A 24,827-nucleotide genomic window follows, 5' to 3' on the forward strand; every position below is an offset into this window, starting at 1 on the left:
AAGTGATGACAAGCACCTTCACATAGCCTATTGGCTAAATAGATGAAATCCTTAAATTTAGTGTGCCTTGGACCCTTTTGTAGTCTGGCAAATCCCTAGGAATTATTTCTTATAACAGTACTTTCAAGTGTATAATATGAGATTTATAGAATTACAAAGGAAACTAATCATATAATGATAGACTTTTCAAAATATATTAAAAACCAAATCTTTGATATGGTAATATGTACTTATTTTTACATATTAAATAATAATAGTGATGATTCTACTGAGAATACTCATGTACTCTCTTTAGATTCTCACTCTAACATTTAATATACTTGTTTTATCACATATCTATCTAACCAGCCAGCCAGCCTTGCATCATCAAAACATCCTAACGTTTTTATGCATGTCAGTGTAAATTGCAAAGCAAATTGCAGGTTTCCCCTAAATAACTCAGCATGTATATTATAAACTAGAAGACAGACATACTTCCAGATATCTGGAGTAATTATAATCTGATATGAAAATATCTGTGATTTCTGTTGCTGGCCTCAGAGGTACTGCCAACACTATTATGGTTTTTTGCTGACATGCATAATTGAAAGAAATGCCAAAATTTTGTCTGAAGTTTATTATTGAAAATAAGATGTTAATTTTTCCTTTCAAGGTGTTGAACTTCCTAAATTCTACTCATAGACTCCTTGGGATCTAAGGACCGTAGGTTAAGGAGACTTACTATGTGAAATGTGTAGATAATCCACAAATTAAGTGAAAATTGAAGTCAACTATGTAAAATAATATAGGTATACTTTAAAACTCAAGTGTTAAAAATTCTGACATTCTTACCTTTAGGATTTTGTAGGGAAATTAATAGATGAAGCTTGGAACACTCCAGAGAGTCACTGAAAAGAAAAAGAAAGGAAAAATTATTGAATGGACATCGACATTACTTTCCTAGGCCTTCTGTAAGTGCCAAAACCTGGGCAGTTTAAAACAGTAAGAAATATATGGACTCATAGTTCTAGAACCTAGAAGTTTGAGATCCGCCTATCTGCAGGGCCATGCTCTCTCTGATGGTTCTGAAGAAGACTCTTTTGCATCTTCTAGCATTTGGCGTTTGCTAGCGTTTTTGGCATTTTTCAGCTTGGAGATGCTTTGCTCCAGTCACATGACTATCTTCTTCCTGCACGTCATCCATCATCTTCCCTCCATGCATGTCTATGTCTATGTTCAAATTCCCCTTTTCTGTAAGGACAGCAGTCATTTTGGATTAGGGCCTACGCTAATGACCATGTTTTAACTTGATTACCTCTGTAAAGACCTTATTTTCACATAAGGTCATACCGTGAAGTACAGGGGGTAGAACCTAACCATATCTTTTTAGGGAAACATAATTCAACCCATAACAACATCAGACCGTGATGATACAAAAGAACGAAAGGTTAGTTGTAGTTTGAAATCAAATATTTCTAGTCAGATCTAAAACTAAATGTCTGGAGTTACATGGTCTGGTCTTACTTTTCTACAACTTCCTTCTCCAACACTCAACTTGTGCTGAACATCCCTTCATGAGTTCTAGGAAATATAAATTATAAAAACACACATCTAAATAAGGAATCCCTAGCATTTATGTTTTAGTCAAAACACTAAGTTTCACATTGCTTTACCTCTTTCTTGATAATATTATATAGTAAAAAAAAAAATTGTAACAGAACATTATATTCAAAGGACCATTTTAAAATTCATAATGGAACAGCAACTAATTAGTCAATAACAGCTACTGAGCAACCATGAATACTGTTTCCCTGAAGAGAAAAAATATAGTAGACATGGACCAAGTCCTTAAGGAGTTCTAGCATCATAAGACAAATGAGATTTACACACACACACAGACTTACAGGGAAAATTTTCATCTAAAAAATCCTTTCATCTCTACTCCTGTGTCTGTTTTAATTTTTCTTCAGATTTTAAATGGGGAAAATTTTTAGCTCATATCTATCATTTTAATTGGATATCAGAGTTTTAAAAAATTTGCTATTGATTTATACTAACTTAACCAAAATCATTTGAAATCCACTTCATAAGGTAGTTGTTTTGAGTGAGATCAAAAAGATAACACACTTACCACGTTTTCAATAAATGTCAGCAATCATTATTGACATACCTATTGAAGGTCTAGCACAGAGTCACGATCAGGTTCTTGGCTTGCTGCATTGATATTTCTATGGGTAACTGTATAACCCCATTTGAGCTCTTTTGTACTTTACAAACATTTGACCCAAAGTATTTCTTACGAGGAGCCCTATAGCATCGTTATTTTCCAGATGAGTAAGAACCATAATTCCAGAGAATTCTTAGACACTTAAGAGCAACATATGATCCTTAAAATACACATGCACACACAGAGGTTACTTTTGGTTTTGTTTCCCTTGAGTTTTCTTTACAAGGAAAATCTTTTTCTATTTCTTTAATTTTGTATCTGTGTGAGATGATAGGTGTTCACTAAAGTCACTGTGGTCATCATTTCATGGTATATGTAAGTTAAATCCCTATGCTATATGCCTTAAAACTTCTTCAGTGTTGTATGCCAATTATATCTCAGTAAAACTGGGAGGAGGCAATATTTTAATTCTAAAATTATAGAATAATATACTGGAAAAGATCCAAAGGAAAAAATCCCGATGCCATTTGATTTCACAGAGAGAGGAATCTAAACAGTGTTGCTTTGGCTCAACATATCTTTGTGGAAAGGGATTTAACATCTCTAAGTCTTAATTTCTTCCTCTTTAAAGTGATATACTTATTTCCAGGATTATTTGGCATGAGACTGTGTAAATTCCCTCGTGCCATTCCTGCATATAATAGATGCTTAAGAAAAGTGACTTCCAGTGAAGCCCCTTCCATGGACTCCCATGACCTCCATCTCTCCGTCAAAGTAGTTACCCTGCCAGGAATAAAGTATTTTTTCTAAATATATATATTTTATTGAGGTATGCTTAAAACGTTTCAGGTGCACAGCAAGGTGATTCAGTTATGCATATACACATATATTGTTTTTGAAATTATTTTCCATTATAGATTATTACAATATATTGACTATAGTTGCCTGTGCTATAGAGTAAACCTTTGTAGCTTAACTATTTTTAAAAAATTAGAAATCTAGCATCAGGAATAAAATTTTTGATGAATGGAAAATGCTACGCATTATTTTTTTTTCCTGTACTAATTTAACTTTCCATCAGAGAGAACATTAGAATTTGGAAGAAAACCAAAGTACAGAGTGAAATGGCTGGTTTTACCCTGCTCTGTTTGTATCTGAGCCGCTTCAGGTAGCCAACTTTTCTCCTGTGAGCTAGTTCCCTGGCAGAACCTTCCAGAATGCTCCAGTCCGGTGAGGAGGACAGCAGCTTTCCAGTCGCTTGATGTGGCTTGCCTGGGGAGAAGGCAGAGGCCTGCCTGTATAATCCGATTTCGTCAACTCAAACTAATCACTACTGGTAGTAGCAAAATTTAGCCTGGATCTGCTTAGTTAATCTAGATTGACAGGAGGTAAAAAGAAACGGGACACAAGGACACAGAAGCAAGGGGAGGGGACCAGCACTGATTTCCAGCCTTGCTCTTCCATCTGGGGCCTCTCATTTGCTCCCCTCTTGGGGCTTCTCTTTTCTCTTATAAACAAACGCTCCTGGTTGTTAGGAGACCAGCCTTGCACGGAGCAGCCTCACCAACAACAGGTGCACAGGGAGGCTCCGGGCTGCGCAGAGCGATCTCTCCTGGCTGAGGCTGAGCAGAAGGTCCCACCAGGCACAGACTGTACCTGAGACTATGTATTATTTATTGAAACTGAGCTCCGCTTTCTCTTTATCCTCCCGGGCAGCCCTGGAGTCAGGCGCCTCTTAAAATGGATGCCGCCAGCAGCTAACCTACAAAGTCTCCTAAATTCAACTTGCTTTCCCTCTTTTTCTTGCTAAGTAACTGTCAGCCAGCGCGGCCAACCTTTTGTTTACTCTTGGGGAGTCCTTGGGAGTTGCAGTTTAGCAGCGGAGGGAAGAATTCCTCTGTGCCTTTGGACATTTCCACCTGGAATCAAGTTGTATATTTTAAGGGGATACTGCACTCTGGATTTTGTCCATTTTGTGGACATAGAGAAGACCCTTATGCAGCAGCTCCTGCCTCCATAGACTGGGTAATTACAGCGGTGATCTGTGATGTGCGTCTTTACATGCTTAGCCCTGAGAAGAAAAATGGGCTCTCTGAAGGTGATCTTTATTTTTACTTATGATATCTGTGTCTGGCAAACCAGGGAACTTTTTGCATTTGGGTAACAGAGACTTTTTAAATCTACTTCCTGGATTGTCCATGTTGGTGAGATTGCTGTTGGCCACCTCAGCCCTGCATGCTGCCATGCTAAAGACACCTAAGGGTAAAAATGTCTCTTGGGTAAGTAGACAGTGATTTCCTCTCTCTTCGAGATAGATCTAAAACAGAAATGCTTTGAGAACTTAAAGACATCTAGGGGTTTCGTGTTTGGGAGAAAGTATTTGCCTTAGAAAATCACAGAGAGATCTTTCTACACGTTAGACATCCTTTGGCAAAAGCTTGATGGTGTACTTGCTAAAATATAAACTATAGGACATGAACTCTTTACTTGTTTTGGCATTTTTAAGTTGCTTCATAGTCGCATCTACACCCAGAACTTAAAATTTATGAATCCAAAGTTATGATTTTAAGATGTTTTTAATCCCAGAATTCTTTAGGTTCGATAAAGAGAGTGTCAATATTTTGGAGGGGCATTAAGTCAAATTTTAAAGGTAGCACATGTAGAGTTTACAGTATTGGGGGAAATTGTTCCTTTTGTGTTAGAAACAAGATAGAAATAGGTATTTCTCAACTTCATTCGATTAATTTCTGTTAATCCATAATAGACATGTATAGTGAAAGTTTAACATTCCAGGAATAACAATATGTTAATACTAATCAAATTTGACTCCTTAATGTTGTTTCAAATCAGTTTCCTACCAAAAATATAAACTAGACTGAGCTCAAAATAATGAGAATAGTCTGAAAACTTCTAAAAAAGAATGGCTATAGTTCCCTGGCTGTCTGATTTCCTGAGCTTGATGCATTAAAATTAACAGACAAATGGATTCCCTTCTACTCTCCCTTCTACTCTGCTTCACAAGTTCTCACAGATGAACTGTGTCTCTTACACCAGTGTTTTAGCCGCTGCTCACACCTACAACCCAACCATACTTGTCACAGAATTTGACGTGTCTGATTATGATTACAGTTTTCTTAACTGAGAAAAAGAAAGGAATTCCATCTCTTTGGTTAAGAAATCATTTTTAACTACCTTAACTTGAAATTCACTAATTGGGTTTTTTTTGGTTTGTTTGTTTGTTTGTTTGTTTGTTTTTTACAGTTTATGACATAGTACAATTGGTCTGAAAATAGTTATTATGATTTTTTTCTATTATGGATATTCTTTAGAGTATTTAACAAAGACATGTGTCTTAGTTTAAAACACAGCTCCCAAAATTATCTCCAAAAGTTTACAAACTTCTCCAGGTTATTCATTATTAAAAATTAGCATACGTATAGTGGATTCACTCATTGTACACTAGAAATTAACACACTATTGTAAAGCAACTGGAATATCCCAATTAAAAAATGAGTATTTCTTATCTTGATAGTACTGCTTTTGTGGCTTTTTTATCCTCCTCCTTGCCCCCCTTCACAGTATAATCAAGAGAGAAAACTCAAGGACCAGGGAGTTTTCATTCCCTCTCTGTCCAGATGGCTCCAATGGCTAATTCCAGGGTCCATAGGGGTGTCTGCCACTTTCTCCTGGTACATAAACACCGAAGAAAGGAGTAATTTCAAAAGTATATCCCCTCCTTCATCTGTTTAATCCTCCTAAAAGATTAATTCTCCCAAAGCAGTGCCTGCTTAACAGAGTGTTTCTGCCAGGAGGGCAAAACTTGAAACATTTTAAAAGCTTAGACCACTGTTGGGTTAGGTTCCCTTCAGACTCATTTATGCTAATATTTTTTAAAAAATTCAAGTCACTGGCTAGAAATTTAGAAGCAGTTCTTCTCATAGAGTCAGAATACTTGAATTTTCTTAGGTTAGAATAGAATGTTCCTAGTTTGTTGCATTTGGTGACACAATTCTCTGTAGCAGAGTTTGTCGAAAGCAAAGTTTACAAATTTCATGAGTATGACATTATAGAGAATACTGTCATTTGGGAGGTGTGTGTTTTCTGTTCAAGGAATGAATAATCAATGTTTCTGAATATTATAGAATGCCTTTATTTGGAATAGAGGGTGTAGAGAGACACTTTCAAATGTTGGCCATCACCTCTATTTCAATCAGTTGTGGTTGTTTTAGGTGGGGAATGACATTTCTCTGAGTCCTTTGACTATTGGATGCAGTGAAATGTACCCGATATACCTGCCTTTGCCATCGCCAGTTTTCATTTGAACATTTGTTTAGACTCGAGTTCAAGAGGAGAATAAAATAATTCATCATGTCTCAGACTACATCGTGAACTTTGCGATGGTGAGAATAGGTCCATCCCTGGTTCCTTTAGACCAGGGGTCCCCAACATCTAGGATCTGAGGCCTGATGATCTGAGGTGGAACTGATGTAATAATAATAGAAATAAAGTGCACAATAAATGTAATGTGCTTGAATCTTCCCCAAACCACCCATCCCTGGTCCATGGAAAACTTTTCTTCCATGAAACAGCTTGCTGGTGCCAGAAAGCTTGGGGACTGTTGCTTTAGAGTATTCCTTAGACATACTTGGCTCAAAGTGATAAATGCAAATACGTATTGCTGAAAATCACAAGCTCAGGGTGAAAATGAAAGTCATTCAGTTGTGTCCGACTCTTTGTGACCCCATGGACTGACTACACAGTTCATGGAATTCTCCAGGTCAGAATACTGGAGTGGGTAGCCTTTCCCTTCTCCACCCAGGATCTTCACCTGGGGATCTTCTCAACCCAGGGACAAACGCAGGTCTCCTGCATTGCAGGTGGATTCTTTACCAGCTGAGCCATAAGGGAAGCCCAAGCTCAGGGTGAACCACTTCTCTTTTCCAATATCGTGGTATCTGGTCTGGGTGTCTGTTTAAACATCCCTGAGAGGTTTCCTGGCTGTAAGGTGAACAAGAAGGTGTGTGCTCCATCACTGAATCATGTCCAACTCTTCTGCTACCCCATGAACTGCAGTCCGCCAGATTTATCTGTCCATGGCATTTCCCAAGCAAGAGTACTGAAGTGGGTTGCCATTTCCTTCTCCAGTGGATCTTCCCAACCCAGGGACTGAACCTGTGTTTCCTGCTTTGTCAGGCAAATTCTTTACCACTGAACCACCAGGGAAGCCCTAAACAAGTGCGTAGTAACTACCTATTATTTCTCTGAGATGTAGTGAGAATTAGCAAGTCCTCTTTGTATAAGGGTTCAGCAGTCATTCAATAGATGTTTATCAGTTGCTTCTTTTATGATAGTCTCAGCACTGAGTCAACAGCAGTGAGTAAGGTAGTTGAAAATCTGTGTCCTCAAAGAGCTGAAATTCTAGTAAAGGGAAACAGGAGATATATGAGTAGTGTGTGAGATAGAATAAGGTCAAGCAAGAGACATGAACTTATCTACGAAACAGAAACAGACTCACAGATGTACAGAATAGGTTTCTGGTTTCCAAGGGAGATGGGGGATGGGAAGGAATGGATAGGGAGTTTGAGGTTAGCAGATGCAAATTAGGATATATATAGGATGGCTAAACAACAAGGTCCTACTGTGTAACACAGGGAACTATTGAACTGGGATAAACCATAAAGGAAAAAAGTATACAAAGAATCACTAAATATGAATATAAATCACTTGGCTGCACAGCAGAAATTAACATTATATACTTCAGTAAAAAAGTCAAGCAAGAAATGGGTTAGACATTGCTGGTCGTTGGAAGAGGGTGTTGCATGTTGGTTGGTCCAGCTATTTAAGCAAGGGCTTCCCTGGTAGCTCAGCTGGTAAAGAATCCGCCTGCAATGTGGAGACCCTGGTTCGATTTCTGGGTTGGGAAGATCCCCTGGAGAAGGGAATGGCTACCCACTGAAGAAGGTAGCAGAGTCAGTCACAGGGGAAACATAGTAATTGAGCATCTCCGGCAAAGATGTCAGGTGCAAGGTCCAAAGACTGGAGCATGTGAGGAGTGACAAGACAGCCAGTGTGGCTGGACTATGGTTACCTTCTTGAAATTTCCCTGGGTCTCTGTATGCATTTGTCTATCTTTGTAATTGTTTCCCTATGGATTCCAAGGCACGCTGCCATCCCTCCCTTCCAGTCCCTGGAGAGATAGTAGGTAAAGGCTTCGCAGGACGGTACACCTGGGCACCTGTACAGTCAGCAAGGTGATAGCAGGAAGGACAGAGGATGGGTCATCATGACACACTCATGCTCTACCCGTGACCCTTAAGAATTGAGAGCTTATTTTTTAAAGTAACTGAGACAGTCTCACCGATGAGTGTAATGTAACTGTGACATAACAGAAATGAGAATAAATTTTAAAGTAATGTTAAATTACTTTAAATGTTACCTAATGTTACCGTTAGGATTGAGCCAGAGAATTTAGGAGTAAGAGTCCAGATTTAAGAAACACAGCTTTTCCAAGAGCAATTTTTACTTCTTGGTATGCAATCCAAAACTTTATCGTGGAATCTCTGTGGATTCTTGGACCATAAAAAACTCTTCCAAAAATCTGTTTGGCAGAGTGGGGGACAGGACATGGTCTTGTGGACATTTGTTCCTAAAAGCTGTAGGAACGCCTTAAGGTTATATATCTGACTTTATGTCAGATTGACCTACTTTGTTGAAAAGTTATCTCACCCTCAAAATATAAAAATAACAGATCCCACTCTGTGTCCTGTCACTGTGCAGACTGCCTTGCTATACTTTTAATCCTCAAGATCTGAAATCACTCATACTGAGCCGTTTGTTATTCCAAATCTGTGGTCTTATATAAAATAATTGCTCTCTGCATATAGTGTATTTTATTAGTTGTTTTTCCAGTTTTGATTATGTGCCATAAGAAACTAATAAAATTCATTTAAAAAATAAAGAGAGAAAATAAAGAATATAAAGAAATTGCTGTCATTTAACCAAGTGCTTGAGATTAAATAAGAACTCAGAACTTTAGGTCTGCTTTCTAAAGATACTTGTAGCAAATGCATTATTATGTGCGCATTATTCTATTATAAAATTAGTGTTATTAGAAATTGTCTAAAAGACTAACATGAAAACTCAATACACTCCACACACTTGCTCATTTCTGAAGTGGAAGAGGTGTCCTCCAGGGAAGGAACCCATCACCTTTCTTTGGTTATTGGCTCCATAGATGTTTCATCTTATTTTCATGTAGGTGTCACTCTCATATTGTCAAGATTCACTGTTCCTCTCATTTTTTAACCTCCCTGATCACTGTAGATATCTGCAGGTCACTGTAGATATCTTGATGACTCCAAAGCTGACTGACTTTTCCTTGATTGTGCTTCATTTGATATATACATTTCACTGCAGCATCCAAATTATTGGTTTCAGACAATAACAGTTTCTGAAAATATCTAATTTTATCTGTTCCTGCTCTGAACATATACAGTGTCATCAGAAATACTATTTCCCTCTTATTTGCTCTCCTCTCTTTCCTTGTTGAGGTATGTTGGAGGATTTACTAAACTTGTTTCTAATACTTGCGAAGATTTTAATTTTTTCAACTTCACTCACAATTGATAGGAAATCAGGGTGTCTGGTGACAGGGTGTTTGATCAGATACATTGTTTACTTTTGCTCACAGCTGTTAAGATTCTTCCAGAAATTCATATGTGAAGACAGATATTTCTTCTTCCAATGAGTATTTGTGTTTGTTTTTTTTTTTTTTAACTCAATAAAAGGACTCTTTCTGGGCTTGGTAAATACTGATGTACGTTACTTTATAGAGTGAGTCATGGAGCACTAAAAGGTACGTATCTTATGAAGCCTGCTACTGTTAATTATGTTTTTAACATTAAAAATAATCATATTTTAAAGATAACCATAGTTCTCTAACTTAGAGAGCTCTCATATGTTTAAAGGGAGCAAATTGTCATTTACTGTCTCCAAACTAAGCCTTTCCCCTGCTTTCCTGATTCATATTTTTTTAAATATAATTGATTCATAATGCTGTGTTACTTTCTGCTATTTAGCAAGATGACTCAGTTACACATATGTATTCTTTTCCGATTCTTTTCCCATTATGGTTTGTCTCAGGATATTGAATGTAGTTCCCTGTAGTTTGCATCTGCTAATCCCAAACTCTCCATCTTTCCATCCCCTGCCCCTCCCTCTTGGCAACCACAAGTCTTTCTCTATGTCTGTGAGTCTGTTTTTCTTTTGTTCAGTTCAGTCACTCAGTCATATCTGACTCTTTGCAACTCCATGGACTGCAGCACTCCAGGCTTCCCTGTCCTTCACTATCTCCTGGAGCTTGTTCAAACTTATGTCCATTGAGTCGGTGATGCCATCCGACCATCTCATCCTCTGTCACCCTCTTCTCCTCCTGCCATCAATCTGTCCCAGTATGAAGGTCTTTCCAATGAGTTGACTCTACATATCATCAGGAACAGAAATGAGAAATACACACACACACACACATTACTCAGCCGTGAAAAAGAACGAAATATTTGCAGCAACATTGTTGGACCTAGAGATTCTAATACTAAGTGAAGTAAGCCAGACAAAGACAGATATCATATTATTTAGACATATAATTTCTCTCATATTATTTAGACATGATATATAATTTATATATAATTTATATATAATTATATCTTTTATAATTATACATACTATTTAGATATAATTTCTATCATATATAATTTCTATCATATATTATTTAGACAATAATCACATTATTTAGACATATATGTGTAAAATGCAACAAATGAGCAAATGAACCAATCTACAAAAGAAAATCCTTCATTGGAAGGACTGATGCTAAAGCTGAAATTCTAATACTTTCTCTGGCTTACTTAATATGATAATCTCTAGGTCCAACCATGTTGCTGCAAATAATTACTTCATTCTGTTTCATGGCTGAGCAACATTCTATGGTGTGTGTGTGTGTATATTTCTGTTTCTGATGACATCATATTCTCTCATGCACCAACATCTGAAGCCTTGTTGACAGTATACCAAAAATGGAGAAAATATAGACTTCAGAGACATTCTGAGTTTGAATCTAGTTCTCACACTAACTGTGAGATCTTGGACAAGTTATAACCACCGAGGTTTAGTGTATTCATCTCTGAAATGGAGATAATAAAGCTTTTTCCATAGGACTATTTTTAAAATTATGTGTATAAGTGCTAATCATAGTGCTAACTCTTACAAATAATGTGTTCAATTCCAGTTTGCTTCTTTCCTCTGTCGCTTCCTTGCCAGTCCCACTGGTACAGCACTAATTCAGGGATTTCTTTTTTAGTATTTATTTATTTGGCTGCACCAGCTTCTAGTTGTGGCATGCAGGATCTTTAGTTACCACATGTGAACTCTTAGTTGTAGTATATAGGATCTATTAATAGTTTCCTGATCAGGAATTGAACCTGGGCCCCCTTCACTGGGAGCACAGAGTCTTAGCCACTGGACCACCAGAGAAGCTCTAGGGATTTCTTGTCTTGTCTCTGCTAGACCCTTACCTGTAGCAGTCTTCATATTGAGGGCTAACTTCCAAAGTTTCCCTTCTCTAATCCATTCCAAACACTTCTCCTAGTCAACGAGTGCCCCTAAACCCAGATCTTCATCAGTTCTCTGTCAGATCAAATCCTTTACAGATTCCTCACCATCCACAGCTAGAGTTAAACATTTCTGAACTCAACTGACTCCTTTCACAAAGAAGACAACTGAGAAGTCTGGAATCGGGTTGGATGAGCCAAAGACGCTCCTGCTTGTTCCTCTGGCTTCTTTCCCCGTGGGTATAGACAATACCCCAAGAGTTGACTCATTGGAAAAGACTCTGATGCTGGGAGGGATTAGGGGCAGGAGGAGAAGGGGACGACCGAGGATGAGATGGCTGGATGGACTCGATGGACATGAGTCCGAGTGAACTCCAGGAGATGGTGATGGACAGGGAGGCCTGGCGTGCTGCGAATCGTGGGGTCGCAAAGAGTTGGACATGACTGAGCGACTGAACTGAACTGAACTGATTGAGCCTTAGGTATAGACAAAGTGAACTTCCAACTGGTGAAACTTTCTCTTCGCATTTGCTGGGAGGACATCCCCGGTCCTTCTGGAGACAGTCTGGGAGTGAGGGAAAGGTTCAGCTCCATTTCCAGTTCAGTGCACTATCCTCGCATGCAGGGGTTCTCCCTGGCTCCAAACGTGTTTCCCCTTGGGGTAGCGTATCTGCCTGAGTATTCCTGAGTCTGAAGATCATGACTGAAGGCCAACAGAACGTGGATCAGGAAGGATGAGGAAAATCAAATAATTATCCACAAGTCAACTAAGTATTTTTGCTGAAATCGTCCCTCTTTTTCTTTTTAAAGTGGGCCATTTTTAAAGTCTTTATTGAATTTGTTACAATATTGCTTCTGTTTTATGTTTTGGTTTTTTGGCCAAGAGGCATGTGGAATCTTAGCTCCCCAACCAGGCATCAAACCTAGGCCCCCTATGTTAGAAGGCAAAGTCTTAACCACGGGACCACGAGGGAAGTCCCTTCCCCTTTTTCTATCTGGGTGAAGGTTAAAAAACAGAGTGTACACAGTCACCTACGTGAAAGATATAATGCAAAATCTAAATGAGAATGCTACATCCAGACTGAATAAGAAGTGTGACATTTCAGGGAGAAGAAGTCAGTCTGTATCCTCATTCACCTTCAGTGGCTTTGAGGGCCTAAGAATGAGATGACCAGTGGGGAATGGTTCCCTAAAATCAAGAGGTGACATAATTTGCAGTGAGTTACCAAAGCCCAATCTGTTCACAGGGATCTGAGTTGGTGCCCCATAGGGAGATTTTGTTCTGAGTGTCTTGACCTTTGTGCAAGCTGGCTAGGAATAACAGCCTCTGCGAGCAGTAGCCACCTTGATCAGCAAGCATTTCAGGGAAAACATGCCCTTGCAGTCCCACTGTTTTGTGGGACTCCTCCTTATATTTAGATAGAAGGTACATGGACATGATGAGGATGGAGTGGTTACTTCTGCCCTGAGGAAACTGCTGTGTGGGGTTTGGAGGACCCTTGGAGAAATTCGGTGGAGACAAGTCAAGGATGCTACTCTTAGAGAAAAAGCTGGAGAGGTCCCAGTGTGAGTGATTTCAAATTAAGTTACTAAATAAATGCTAATCCTGTTTCAAGGATTCATTCACCCTAGGGTGACCGGGAAGTCCCATATTAGACCTGTTGGCCCACAATTATTAATAGTGCCTTCTTTCATCCTCAGAAGTGTTCTGGTTTGGCCAACGAATTACATGACCGCTCTCACTGTTACAACAGAGTATGAATGAATGATGAAGGTGGAGGCGGGTCGGGAGAAGGACTGGGAAAGTGCAAGCTTGAAGGTCAGTGTGAGTAGGGAAATGCAGATAGATAGACAGACTAAGAGCATGTCAGACAGGAAGGGCATCAGCCCTGTGTCTTCAGGCAGGTGAATTAACTTCTTCAGGAATCACTTTCTTTACTTGCAAAATGAGGATCTGTATACTTACCTCATGTGGTATGAGGATCAGTCTTAAGAATGCAAGGCATATACATGGAGGAAATGGGTCGTGTCATAAGAAAGAGCAGTTAGGCAAGGGTTTTACTTGGCCATGCTACATGAAATTCCCTCAGGTGCCAATCTAGACTTCTTAGCCTGACCTTGGAGAATGTCAAGTCTAGTCCAATCTCCGTGTAAGTTTCTAGCCTGGTTCCCTGCCACTGCTTCTTCTTCCTCAACTTTTCTGAGCACACTTGAAGTATTCACACCCGTGTGCCTCTGAGTTGACTCCCAAACCCCTGAAATCTCATTGCTGCTACTTCTGAGCCAAGTTCCAAACCAAGTCTTGTTGGCAAAGGTCATGCAAAGTAAAAGAGATCATTAGAATTACTCTCAGTCTTGTGTAAGGGAAGTTTGCATTTATGTCATTCATACTGGCAGAACATACTATAATAAAGTTCAAAATTCTAGGTGTTCATTATGTCATTAATAATTGACATGGTTGAAATGCAGGTGAAATTTCTACGTTTTTATCATCAGCAATGATATGAGGACTTCTGGAGAAAAATTAAGAGGTTATTCAGAAAGAAATTTCTTCCCTCCTTTCTGGGGAGGAAAGAAGAAAGGGACTTCACCTAAGGACTAAGGCTAATCCAAGAAAATGAGATGAAAAGTGAGGAAAGAGCACTATTTCAATTTCATCCTACCAAAAAAAAAAATCAAAAGTTAGATAGAGACTCTCAACATGCAGGGGAAGGTCCCATGCCTTTCATAAAAGGAGGCTCATGAGTTCAGGAGTGCAAACATATCAGTATTCACCTCACCAGGGAGGTTTGGTATTTTTATCTCGGCACAGTTTGCTCGTTTTTAGCTCTTACGTAGATGATCTTTATGAACTTCCCAAGTCACATCAGGAGACTGAAATGAGCTGGCTTCCCTCTACTCCTGTGAAGGGAAGCAGCCAAAGGTGGGCGACAAACTTCGTCCTTCTCTTCCTCTGGTGAATCAAGCTCCGCGCTGTGGATTTACTGAGCCTTGGTCTATTGCTGAGAAAAGATGTGAATATCTTGCCCTTCCCCAGGCCCAAGAAAAGAACCCAAATTATGCTCTATTTAAGTGAATGTGGCCACAAAAACAGACAGGGAATAAAAATACTCCCAACCTATCAAAGCAGAGGGAAGAGATCGCCTTGACATAGATTCCCCCAAATCACCAGTATCAGGCATCCCCACTTGACACAAGAGGAATCAGAATGGAGTTAGAGGTCTGAGATATTGTCACAGTGATCCCTAATTGGTCTGAGCAGTTTGCTGGGGCTTTTGTTACCACAGCGATCTTCCTAGCTGCTTGCTCCACATAACCAGAAGCAGCCGCAATGAAAGCACACATTTTTATTTATTTTTTTAAAGTAAAGTTGATTTACAATGTTGTGTTAATTTCTGCTGTACAGCAAATTCATTGTTATTTTTAGAATATTCTTTTCTATTATGGTTTATCACAGGATATTGAATGTAGTCCTCTGTGCTATACAGTAGGACTTCACTGTAGTTAACATCTGCTCACCCCAAACTCCCAGTTCTTCTCTCCTCTGATCCCCTCCACCTTGGCAACCATGAGCCAGTCCTTTATGTCTGTGAGTCTGTTTCTGTTTCATAGACAAGTTCCTTTGCGACATTTTAGATTCCACATGTAAGTGATGTCATATCGTGTTTGTTCTTTTTGACTTACTTTACTTAGTATAATAATCATTAGTTCCATCATGTTGCTGCACATGGCATGATTTTGTTCTTTGAGTGTATACATACCACATCTTCTTGTTTATCCATACATCTGTTGATGGACAGTTAAATTATTTCCATTTCCTGGCTATTGTAAGAAGTGATGCTGTGAACATAGGGCTGTATCTTTTTGAATTTTAGTTAAGCATCACTACAAACAAAGCTAGTGGAGGTGATGGAATTCCAGTTGAGCTCTTTGAAATCCTGAAAGATGATGCTGTGAAAGTGCTGCACTCAATATGCCAGCAAATGTGGAAAACTCAGCAGTGGCCACAGGACTGGAAAAGGTCAGTTTTCATTACAATCCCCAAAAAAGGCAATGCCAAAGAATGCTCAAACTACCACACAATTGCACGCATTTCACATGCTAGCAAAGTAATGCTCAAAATTCTGCAAGCCAGGCTTCAGCAATATATGAACTGTGAACTTCTAGATATTCAAGCTGGTTTTAGAAAAGGCAGAGGAACCAGAGATCAAATTGCCAACATCTGCTGGATCATGGAAAAAGCAAGAGAGTTCCAGAAAAACATCTATTTCTGCTTTCTTGACTATGCCAAAGCCTTTGACTGTGTGGATCACAATAAACTGTGGAAAATTCTGAAAGAGATGGGAATCCCAGACCACCTGACCTGCCTCTTGAGAAACCTATATGCAGGTCAGGAAGCAACAGTTAGAACTGGACATGGAACAACAGACTGGTTCCAAATAGGAAAAGGAGTACGTCAAGGCTGTATATTGTCACCCTGCTTATTTAACCTATATGCAGAGTACATCATGAGAAACGCTGGACTGGAAGAAGCACAACCTGGAATCAAGATTGCCGGGAGATATATCAATAACCTCAGATATGCAGATGACACCACCCTTATGACAGAAAGTGAAGAGGAACTGAAAAGCCTCTTGATGAAAGTGAAAGAGGAGAGTGAAAAAGTTCGCTTAAAGCTCAACATTCAGACGACGAAGATCATGGCATCTGGTCCCATCACTTCATGGGAAATAGATGGGGAAACAGTGTCAGACTTTATGTCTTTGGGCTCCAGAATCACTGCAGATGGTGATTGAAGCCATGAAATTAAAAGACGCCTACTCCTTGGAAGGAAAGTTATGACCAACCTAGATAGCATATTGAAAAGCAGAGACATTAATTTGCCCACAAAGGTCCGTCTAGTCAAGGCTATGGTTTTTCCAGTGGTCATGGATGGATGTGAGAGTTGGACTGTGAAGAAAGCTGAGGGCCGAAGAATTGATGCTTTTGAACTGTGGTGTTGGAGAAGACTCCTGAGAGTCCCTTGGACTGCAAGGAGATCCAACCAGTCCACTCTAAAGGAGATCAGCCGTGGGATTTCTTTGGAGGGAATGATGCTAAAGCTGAAACACTTTGGCCACCTCATGTGAAGAGTTGACTCATTGGAAAAGATTCTGATGCTGGGAGGGATTGTGGGCAGGAGGAGAAGGAGACAACAGAGGATGAGATGGCTGGATGGCATCACCGACTCGATGGATGTGAGTTTGAGTGAACTCCTGGAGTTGGTGATGGACAGGGAGGCCTGGCGTGCTGCGATTCATGGGGTCGCAAAGAGCCGGACACGACTGAGCAGCTGAACTGAACTGATGCCCCAGGAGTAGGATTGTTGGATCATACGGTAATTTTATTTTTAGTTTTTTGAGGAACCTCCATACTATTTTCCATAGTGGAAAGCACAGAAAGCACATATTTTTCAAATGTAAGCAACATTTTAAATGTGAACCAGGTGTGCGCAGGCTTTTTAGACTGGCAGGTGGATTGCAGCCTCCTGCAGTCTGCTCTCTGCTTCAGCTGTGTTATAGGTCCACACCTGTGAACAGGCGTCCTTCAAACTTTGAAACTTCACAGGGTCCCTCTGGCACCCTTGGTCCCATGGCAGAGTCATAGTAAAGGAAGTCAGCTTAGCACCTTGCTGGCTGCTGCTGCCACTTCCGGAGATGAGGGAACAGACAGAGCTTATTTTTGTTTTTCCCTAAAGGCTGTGAGGGAGGACAGGCAGAAAATACAAGGATGTGAAAATATTTGAGAGAAGGAGGGGAAAAAAATCAAGAACAAACACACTTCAGTGCCACCTGTCTCAGATGACACACTTGCCTCTCTCCCTAAGAGCCAGACCTGAAGCCTCAGAAACTGTTGACAGTTCACACAAGTGTCTTCATTTTCTGCCACTTTCTCAATCATCCTGTAAAAATACTGTAGAGAGCTGTGTCAGAGGACTGCTTCTTGAGACAGGCTCAACATCTGGGTGCCATTCCAGCTCTGCCCTTGACCTCGGGGGCACTAGTCATTTATCTTCATGAAGACAGTGTTTCTAGTCTGATCCACAGGGGAGAGGTCTCTATCCTGTTTGCCTCAGATGGTTCCAGATATCTCTGAGAGAGAGAGTCTTGACACTATAAAACATCACAAACATGTTCCTATTTTATGAAAATGAGACTATAATCCATTCACTTTTGAGAAAAACCACCAGTGTTTTAAAACACAGTTTCAAGTCATGATGGCAGTGAACCAGGGAATTAGAGTCTGTCATACAGAGTGAAGTGAGTCAGAAAGGGAAAAGTAAATACCATATATTAATGTATATGTGTGGAAACTAGAAAAATGGTACAAATGAACCTATTTGCAGGGCAGGAATAGAGACACAGATGTAGAGAAACAGACGTGGGCATGCAGGGACGGTAAGGTGAACTGGGGGTTAGGACTGATTTTATATATACACACACACACACACACACACACACACACACATATATATACTACCATGTGTAAAGTAGTCAGTGGGAAGCCACTGTATATCACAGGAAGCTCAGCTTGGTGCTCTGTGGTGATGTAGAGGGCTGGGATGGGGGTGCTGGTGGGAGGGAGGGGATATATGTATACTATAGCTGATTCACGTTTCTGTACAGCAGAAACCAACATAACACTGTAAAGCAGTCATACTTCAATGGAAAAAATATTCTGTAGTAACCTTAAAAATAAAAAACAAAAAAATAGACAATAGGCAAAAATGCATTCCCTCCAATGAGGAACTCCCCTGACCATCTCAGAGAATGGAGTGTAACCAAAGATAATACATAAATTCATTTCAAATATTGAGTTGAAAAGATGGCTTTTCCCCCAAATTTCCAGGTGAAGGATAAGTCTGTGCTCATTTTCACTCCATGTTTTTCAGTGTAACCTAAACCTGTTAATATCTATATTCAGCAAAGCTGCCATGGTTGCCTGGCAACCAGGCTTAGTGGGCTAGCAAAGCACCGAAGGAAGAAATCAAATGCAGCTCACAAAACCTTGATTTATGCTTCTGTTGGACAGAAAATACATCCTCCATGTGTGCTGTGTGGATTGTTATTTTCCAAACATAAGTACATCTTTCAGGATGAAAGCTCAATGCTATTAGGAGTTCTAAAATCATGGTCTATTAGTTAATGTTTGATACATACAAAGGAGAAATCTGTCTCTGCTATTCCTTCTTTAAAACGGAGGTAGTTTTTTTCCTTGTAGGTCAGATGTACTTTTCACTCTCACTTTTTATTTCCTCTGCATAGAAATATATACATTATTCTTGGAATCAGATGTAATGGAAATTGAAGCATCAACATCAGGAAATAGAGGTTTAGGATTAATTATGGCCAAAGGTTTATTTTTTAATCTAATATAAGGGAGTAAAAGAGAATAATTCAGATGACTTTTCTTATGGAAATTTTTATACCTTTCCATCTTTATCTACTTTCTTCTTATATTTCCCCCCCAGGGAGACTCTATCACCTCTAAAACTAAGAATTTATCATCTCTAAGATTGAGAATAAAGAATTGTGTTTGGGTTGTATATCATCTACTTCATGGACTAAATAGATTGTGTGACTGGGAAAGAATTAGGAGTTTGAAACTCATATTATTGGGACTTCCCTGGTAGTCTAGTAGTTAAGACTTCACCTTCCAGTGCAGGGAACCAAGGTTCGATCCCTCATTGGGGAACTAAGATTGCACATGTCTTGTGGGCAAAAAAAAAAGAAAACAAAACATAAAACAGAAAGAGTGTTGTAACAAATTCAATAAATCCTTTAAAAATGGAAAAAATAAAAGTCATATTATCTATTGTTTTATTATCTCTTTTATTTCATAGCTCAGATTTTCAAAATTCAATATTCTGAGGAAAAATAAATGAAAGGATTCTGAATCAAACCCTTTTTGAAAAAATATTGGAGAATACAATAAAGCAAATAACTGTGATGACTGAAGTGAAGATGTGAAAAAGTCTGACACTGATAGAATGAACTTATAATATGGGTGGGAATCAGCATAAATCCTCAACACCTTCAGTCAACCTACCTTTTGGTTCCCATGTAACAGGGGAAGCAGGCCTTTCATTCTTACTTAGCAGTCAAGTAGTCTTTTATATCTACTTGACATTCTTTCTTGTATCATTATTTCATGGTTGTTATGAATTATGATTGGTCAAGACAAACTGAAATTCCAGGTTTTATGTAACATCTCCTAATGTGAACGTGTTGACATCGCTAAGAACTAACAATCCCAACGTGTCAAGCCAGAATATGCTCATGTTTGCCATTCATTATGCCCAGTGCAAGGAGAGAAGAGGGTTGGTGGGGGGGGGGATTCCTAGGGCATTCTTACATGTTAAGAGGCTGCAAATAAACACGAGGTGCTCTCTGGGAGGTAAGACAAGAAACAGCATCTTCTTTGACACCATACTGTCTAAGGATGGAGAGTTTTCAGGAGGAAGAAGAGAGGTGTACACTGGGATCAAAATGACTTTAGTCTCAAGGGCATTGGTGGGGCTTCCCTGGTGGTCTAGAGGTTAAGACTCTGCACTTCCAATGCAGGAGGCACAAGTTCAATCCCTGGTTGGGATCGAAGATCCCACATGCCACGCAGAGAAGAAAAAAAAACGGTGTTGCTGATCATTGGTGACCTTTGAAGAGGAACTTCAAAGGAGTTAGTGACAGTCCAGAAAAAAAGCAATGATTTACAAAGAATGTGTGGGTGATAAAGGCTAGAAACAAGCAAAATACACCCCACATTGTCCGGAAGGAGGAAGTGAACCACAGTCATTGGAAAGGAAGTAAATTGAGGGAAATGTGGGTGTATCTGTAGCCAGAGAACATGTTTCTGGAGCAAGTGGAAGACAATGAAACCAAATACAGAGGTCTGGGGTTAACCTTTGAAAGAATTAAGACTATAAAGAGACGCAGACCATGTACACAAATGTGTGAAATTTGCGTGTGTGGTTAATGCTGTGAAATTTGAGTTGACATGTCTTACTGACATGTCAATAAGGTGAGGTAAAATAGTGTTTGAAGAACCTGGAGAAATGCCTCCAAGATCAGTAAATGGACATCGTACTTTTATTTCATGACGCTTGTCTTAATTGCAGTTGTGTTTGAGCTGTTTGTTTTTGATATCCCTCCTCTCTTAAACTGGAGACAAAGATTATATTTCATTTATTTGTTTCACCACTTGAATATAATACTAGTTCCTACCTAGGACAGCAGTGGTTCCCAACAGACATGACCAGTAAGTAGATGTTACACAAATTAAAAGGCAGCAACAGAGGTGGAAAAGGGGGATCACATAATTTGATGTTGTGCATTTAAAAAGATGTAAGGTCACCAAGGAGTGGGCAGTGTTGGGGAAGTGGCAATAAAGCACCTGTCTCTTGATAAAAACATAAAAGATAAAAATGTCCAAATCAGTTATAATAAAAGAAATATGATTAATTCAAACATTAGCTCCCCGGAAAATATTTGCCATACTGCAACATTTTAGATTTTCACATTCCTTGCAGGATCATTATGAAATGGGAAATGCATTTTAAAACTGCAACTCTGTAGAGGCAGCCACAGGAATTCCTTGGGTAACCGTTGAGTTTTGTCCCAAGGTCACTTTCAACAGCTCATGGGATCTGTTTGTTGGGGTCATAATGCACATGAGTTGGATACATACCAGCCTCCCAAAAACAAACCCAAACGTGCCAAGTACAAGAGCCAGTGAAGTTACAGAAGGCAGACAGTATGTTGGACACCTCTGGCTCTTGGCAAAATGAGCCATGGGTATGACTTGACAGCTTTTTTGGTGAACAAGTTGTCCCTTTTGTATGAAATGTCATCAGCTCACAGATGTGTTTGCTCATGTCAGCCAGAAAATGAACCACTTTCCAAAATGTCATTTTAACACAAGAGTAATATTTGAACATGAGCTTACTCCAATTCTGATTTGGTTTGGAAGTATCTCAAAACTACCTTTCTTTAGTTTTAAAGTTGATACCCTGTAAGTGATAGGGTTGTATTTTCCCTCTCATTGTCAACCACTTTTTTTCCCACTAAAACTAGCGTTTTCAGGATTAAAGGAAAACTCTTGTCTGACATGGTCCCCAAATTTTGTAATATTAGATGGTAACTTTCTGGGCTATAAGTCTTTTATACTTTTTACAAATAAAAGGGAGAAATGAGAGAGAGTCCTGGATTTTCTAAAAAGAGGGAAAATAGAGGAATATTCAGAAACAGAAAATGTCAAAACATCCCCAGCAGTTACATTAATACCAGCTGCCAAGAATTTTAACATTGAAGATAGAAGGTGACTAAGAAGTTGTTTTCCCCTAGAATTGGAAGACTGGTGGTTCTGGATCAGAACCACATGGGTTTCTCTTCACTCATCCAAGGCCTTGAACATGGTAGATCCTTAAGAAGCTGTTGGTTTTATTTGATGCAGGAATTTCTATTTGTTTCAGAATGGATGTCCTGAGAGTCTACTGAGAATGAAGCAGGCATCTGTTTTTAATCATGCGTGTAACAAATGGATTATTGATTAGACAATTAGAATCCAGCTAGAGAAGTAATCTAAAATGAACATGCCATTTGCCAGTTTGAGATAAACAAAACAGAACAGTATCTCTGAGATCAGTTGTTATATGAAGAAATAGTGGGTTAGCCAAAAAGTTTGTTCAGGTTTTTCTGTAATATGCAATGGAAAAATCCAAACGAAGTTTTTGGCCAACCCAGTATTGTAAGAATATTTATTCTCTTCATCTACCTAATGACTACTGAGTACCTGCAATGGGTCCTGGGGAGTATGTGACCAAGTTGTGGCTCTCAAGGAGCTTACATTCTGCTGGGGGCTGGGAAAGGCATGAGAGAAACACACAAATAAATAGGCAGGTGGTAAAGACAGAAGAAACAGGGTAAGAAGATTAAAGATGATGACAGGGGGTCTAGGATGGATTTCTCCTAAGCGTAGTCAGAGAAGGCCTCTCTTGATAAGGTACCATTTGACCACACACATGAACATCTGCTCCAGGAAGCTAGAATTTGATGCATGATTCTGTTAATATTCCAAAATGAGGGCAGTGTGACTCACCCAAGCCTATTTGTAGAATACTAAGTTATAAGTTTCTAGTATCTGCTTTATTGTCAGACAGTTTCTTCTAAACTTGGAGTAGTACAGCTCTTTCTTTTTTCCTGTTGGATTTTCAGAAATATGTTTTAAAGCTCAGTCTTGGAAATTCTAGAATTTGTCAGTTATGGTTGGATTTTATAGTTCCTAAACATTTTTTTACCCTCTCTCAAATGAAGTCAACTTTCATGGTAATGATTAGGTTTTTACTCTGTGAGCCAAGAAAAACATGCCATCGAACACTTTTTTTTAAGGTTAGCTATATAAAATATGTAGGTTATTTTTCCAGTGATCTTTTTCTGAGAGTTTTTCCCTCAACTTTTTATGTTCTTACACTATATATATTTTTTCTTACCTCTTTTTTTTTTTTTTTTTAAATTCTGGCCACAGTGAATGCTGTGGAGGGGAATGTCAAAATAAACCAAAATGATATGAATTGAAAAGTAAATGTCTCCCTTCACCCCACAATTCCTCCCTCAATTTTACTCCTCAGGGAAAACCACTGTTAAGGGTGTTTATAAATTTTAATTCATATAGTAAATACTAGTATAGATTTATTTTTTTATAAGCTTATGTTTTATTTTTTTTACTAGATTTAAATGTTAAAATTTCTCCCTCATCTAGTAATTTACCAACTCCAGACACTTTGAAAGAAGAGGAATTTGAAACATATGACCTCTTACTTATCATAACTTCCAGGTTTTGATAGTTATTTTATTGAATTACACTCTGTTTTGTAACAGGAATTAAGCCTTTAGCGCCATTCTATAATATGATTTTTTTAGTTGAAAACTAATAGTACTTACAAGATCATGATTATGAGAATATCATTTACATATGGGATCCATGGAGAAGGAAATTTAATCTAATGTTGGTAAAAGCTGCCTTATCTTCCAGCCATTCTCTTATTTTCTTTCAAGTTTCCTCTACTTAGTTCCATTCAGCTGATCATGTGGTTAACGTCACAGGAGATCCCTGTTCTTGGACTTTTTTGTGTTGTTTTGCTGGAAAACCTTTGAAAACTAGAAGTTTGTTTATATTCATATATAAATGTATATTTATATATGCACATTAATTACATATACTTATAGTGTATATGTGTACTTTCAAATTTTCTTCCTCTTGATCTTATACTTGATTAATCATTTATCTTGATATGAAATTCTAATTTCAAAATGTATTTTCCCCTCAGAACATTTTTTCACTGTTTGTCTTCAGGGAAGCAGGGTTGCTGATAAGAAACCTATAGTAACCTGATTCTTTTATTTTCCCTCTCTGGGAGCATTTCATATTTTACCTTTATTCTTGACTTTCAAGTTATCATCAGGACAAGTCTAGGCTCGAATCTTTTTCACAATCATCCTGTTGAGCACTGGGTGGAGATTTCAATCTAAATACATCTATGTTTCTTATATTTTCTTCATTCTCTTAAAAGATAAACATTGAAACACCAGGAGCGACCCATATTAACCTCCTCCGTATTTTCTATCACTTTTTATGGTTGTTTATATACCTCCACTTTGGTCTTCAAACACATCCATTTTATCAATTATCCTCACCATTGAATTTTTGTATGCTGGCAAGTATATTTTAATTTCCAAGGATATTCTTATTGCCTCATTGACACTTTTTAATAGTTTGTTGTTCTTATAAATGCAATCATCTCTTGACTCTGAAGATAACTAATTTGGAATTTCTGTTTTATTTAAATCTGTTTGTTCTTTGCTTATGTTTCCTCAAGACTCAGTTTTTCTCTTTATTTTGCATCTTGTCTTTTAGCCTGTATTTTTCCTTATATTTCACATCTGGTTTTCCTTATTCATTCATTCATATTTATGAGTGGTTGCTTCCACTGGTTCATATAGGCAGGTGGCATGACCTTACCTACAGGCAGACCTCATTTTATT

General features: G+C 38.7%; 1 protein-coding gene across 5 annotated transcripts in view; it reads left to right on the forward strand.

The window, feature by feature from the left end:
- CACNB2 (calcium voltage-gated channel auxiliary subunit beta 2) overlaps nt 1-24,827 on the forward strand; it is a 411,167-nt gene that overhangs the window by 162,240 nt on the left and 224,100 nt on the right. Inside the window, exon 1 of one of the 5 annotated variants that reach the window (XM_042230595.2) lies at nt 3,688-4,425. The exons of the other annotated variants lie outside the window; for them this stretch is intronic. Coding sequence (XP_042086529.1) covers nt 4,264-4,425 — 162 coding nt within the window. The 5' untranslated portion in view covers nt 3,688-4,263. Of the gene's footprint in view, nt 1-3,687; nt 4,426-24,827 lie in introns of those variants that run through there. 5 annotated transcript variants of the gene reach the window in all.

Source organism: Ovis aries, chromosome 13, assembly GCF_016772045.2.
Source record: "Ovis aries strain OAR_USU_Benz2616 breed Rambouillet chromosome 13, ARS-UI_Ramb_v3.0, whole genome shotgun sequence".
In the NCBI taxonomy this organism is placed as follows: Eukaryota; Metazoa; Chordata; class Mammalia; order Artiodactyla; family Bovidae; genus Ovis; species Ovis aries.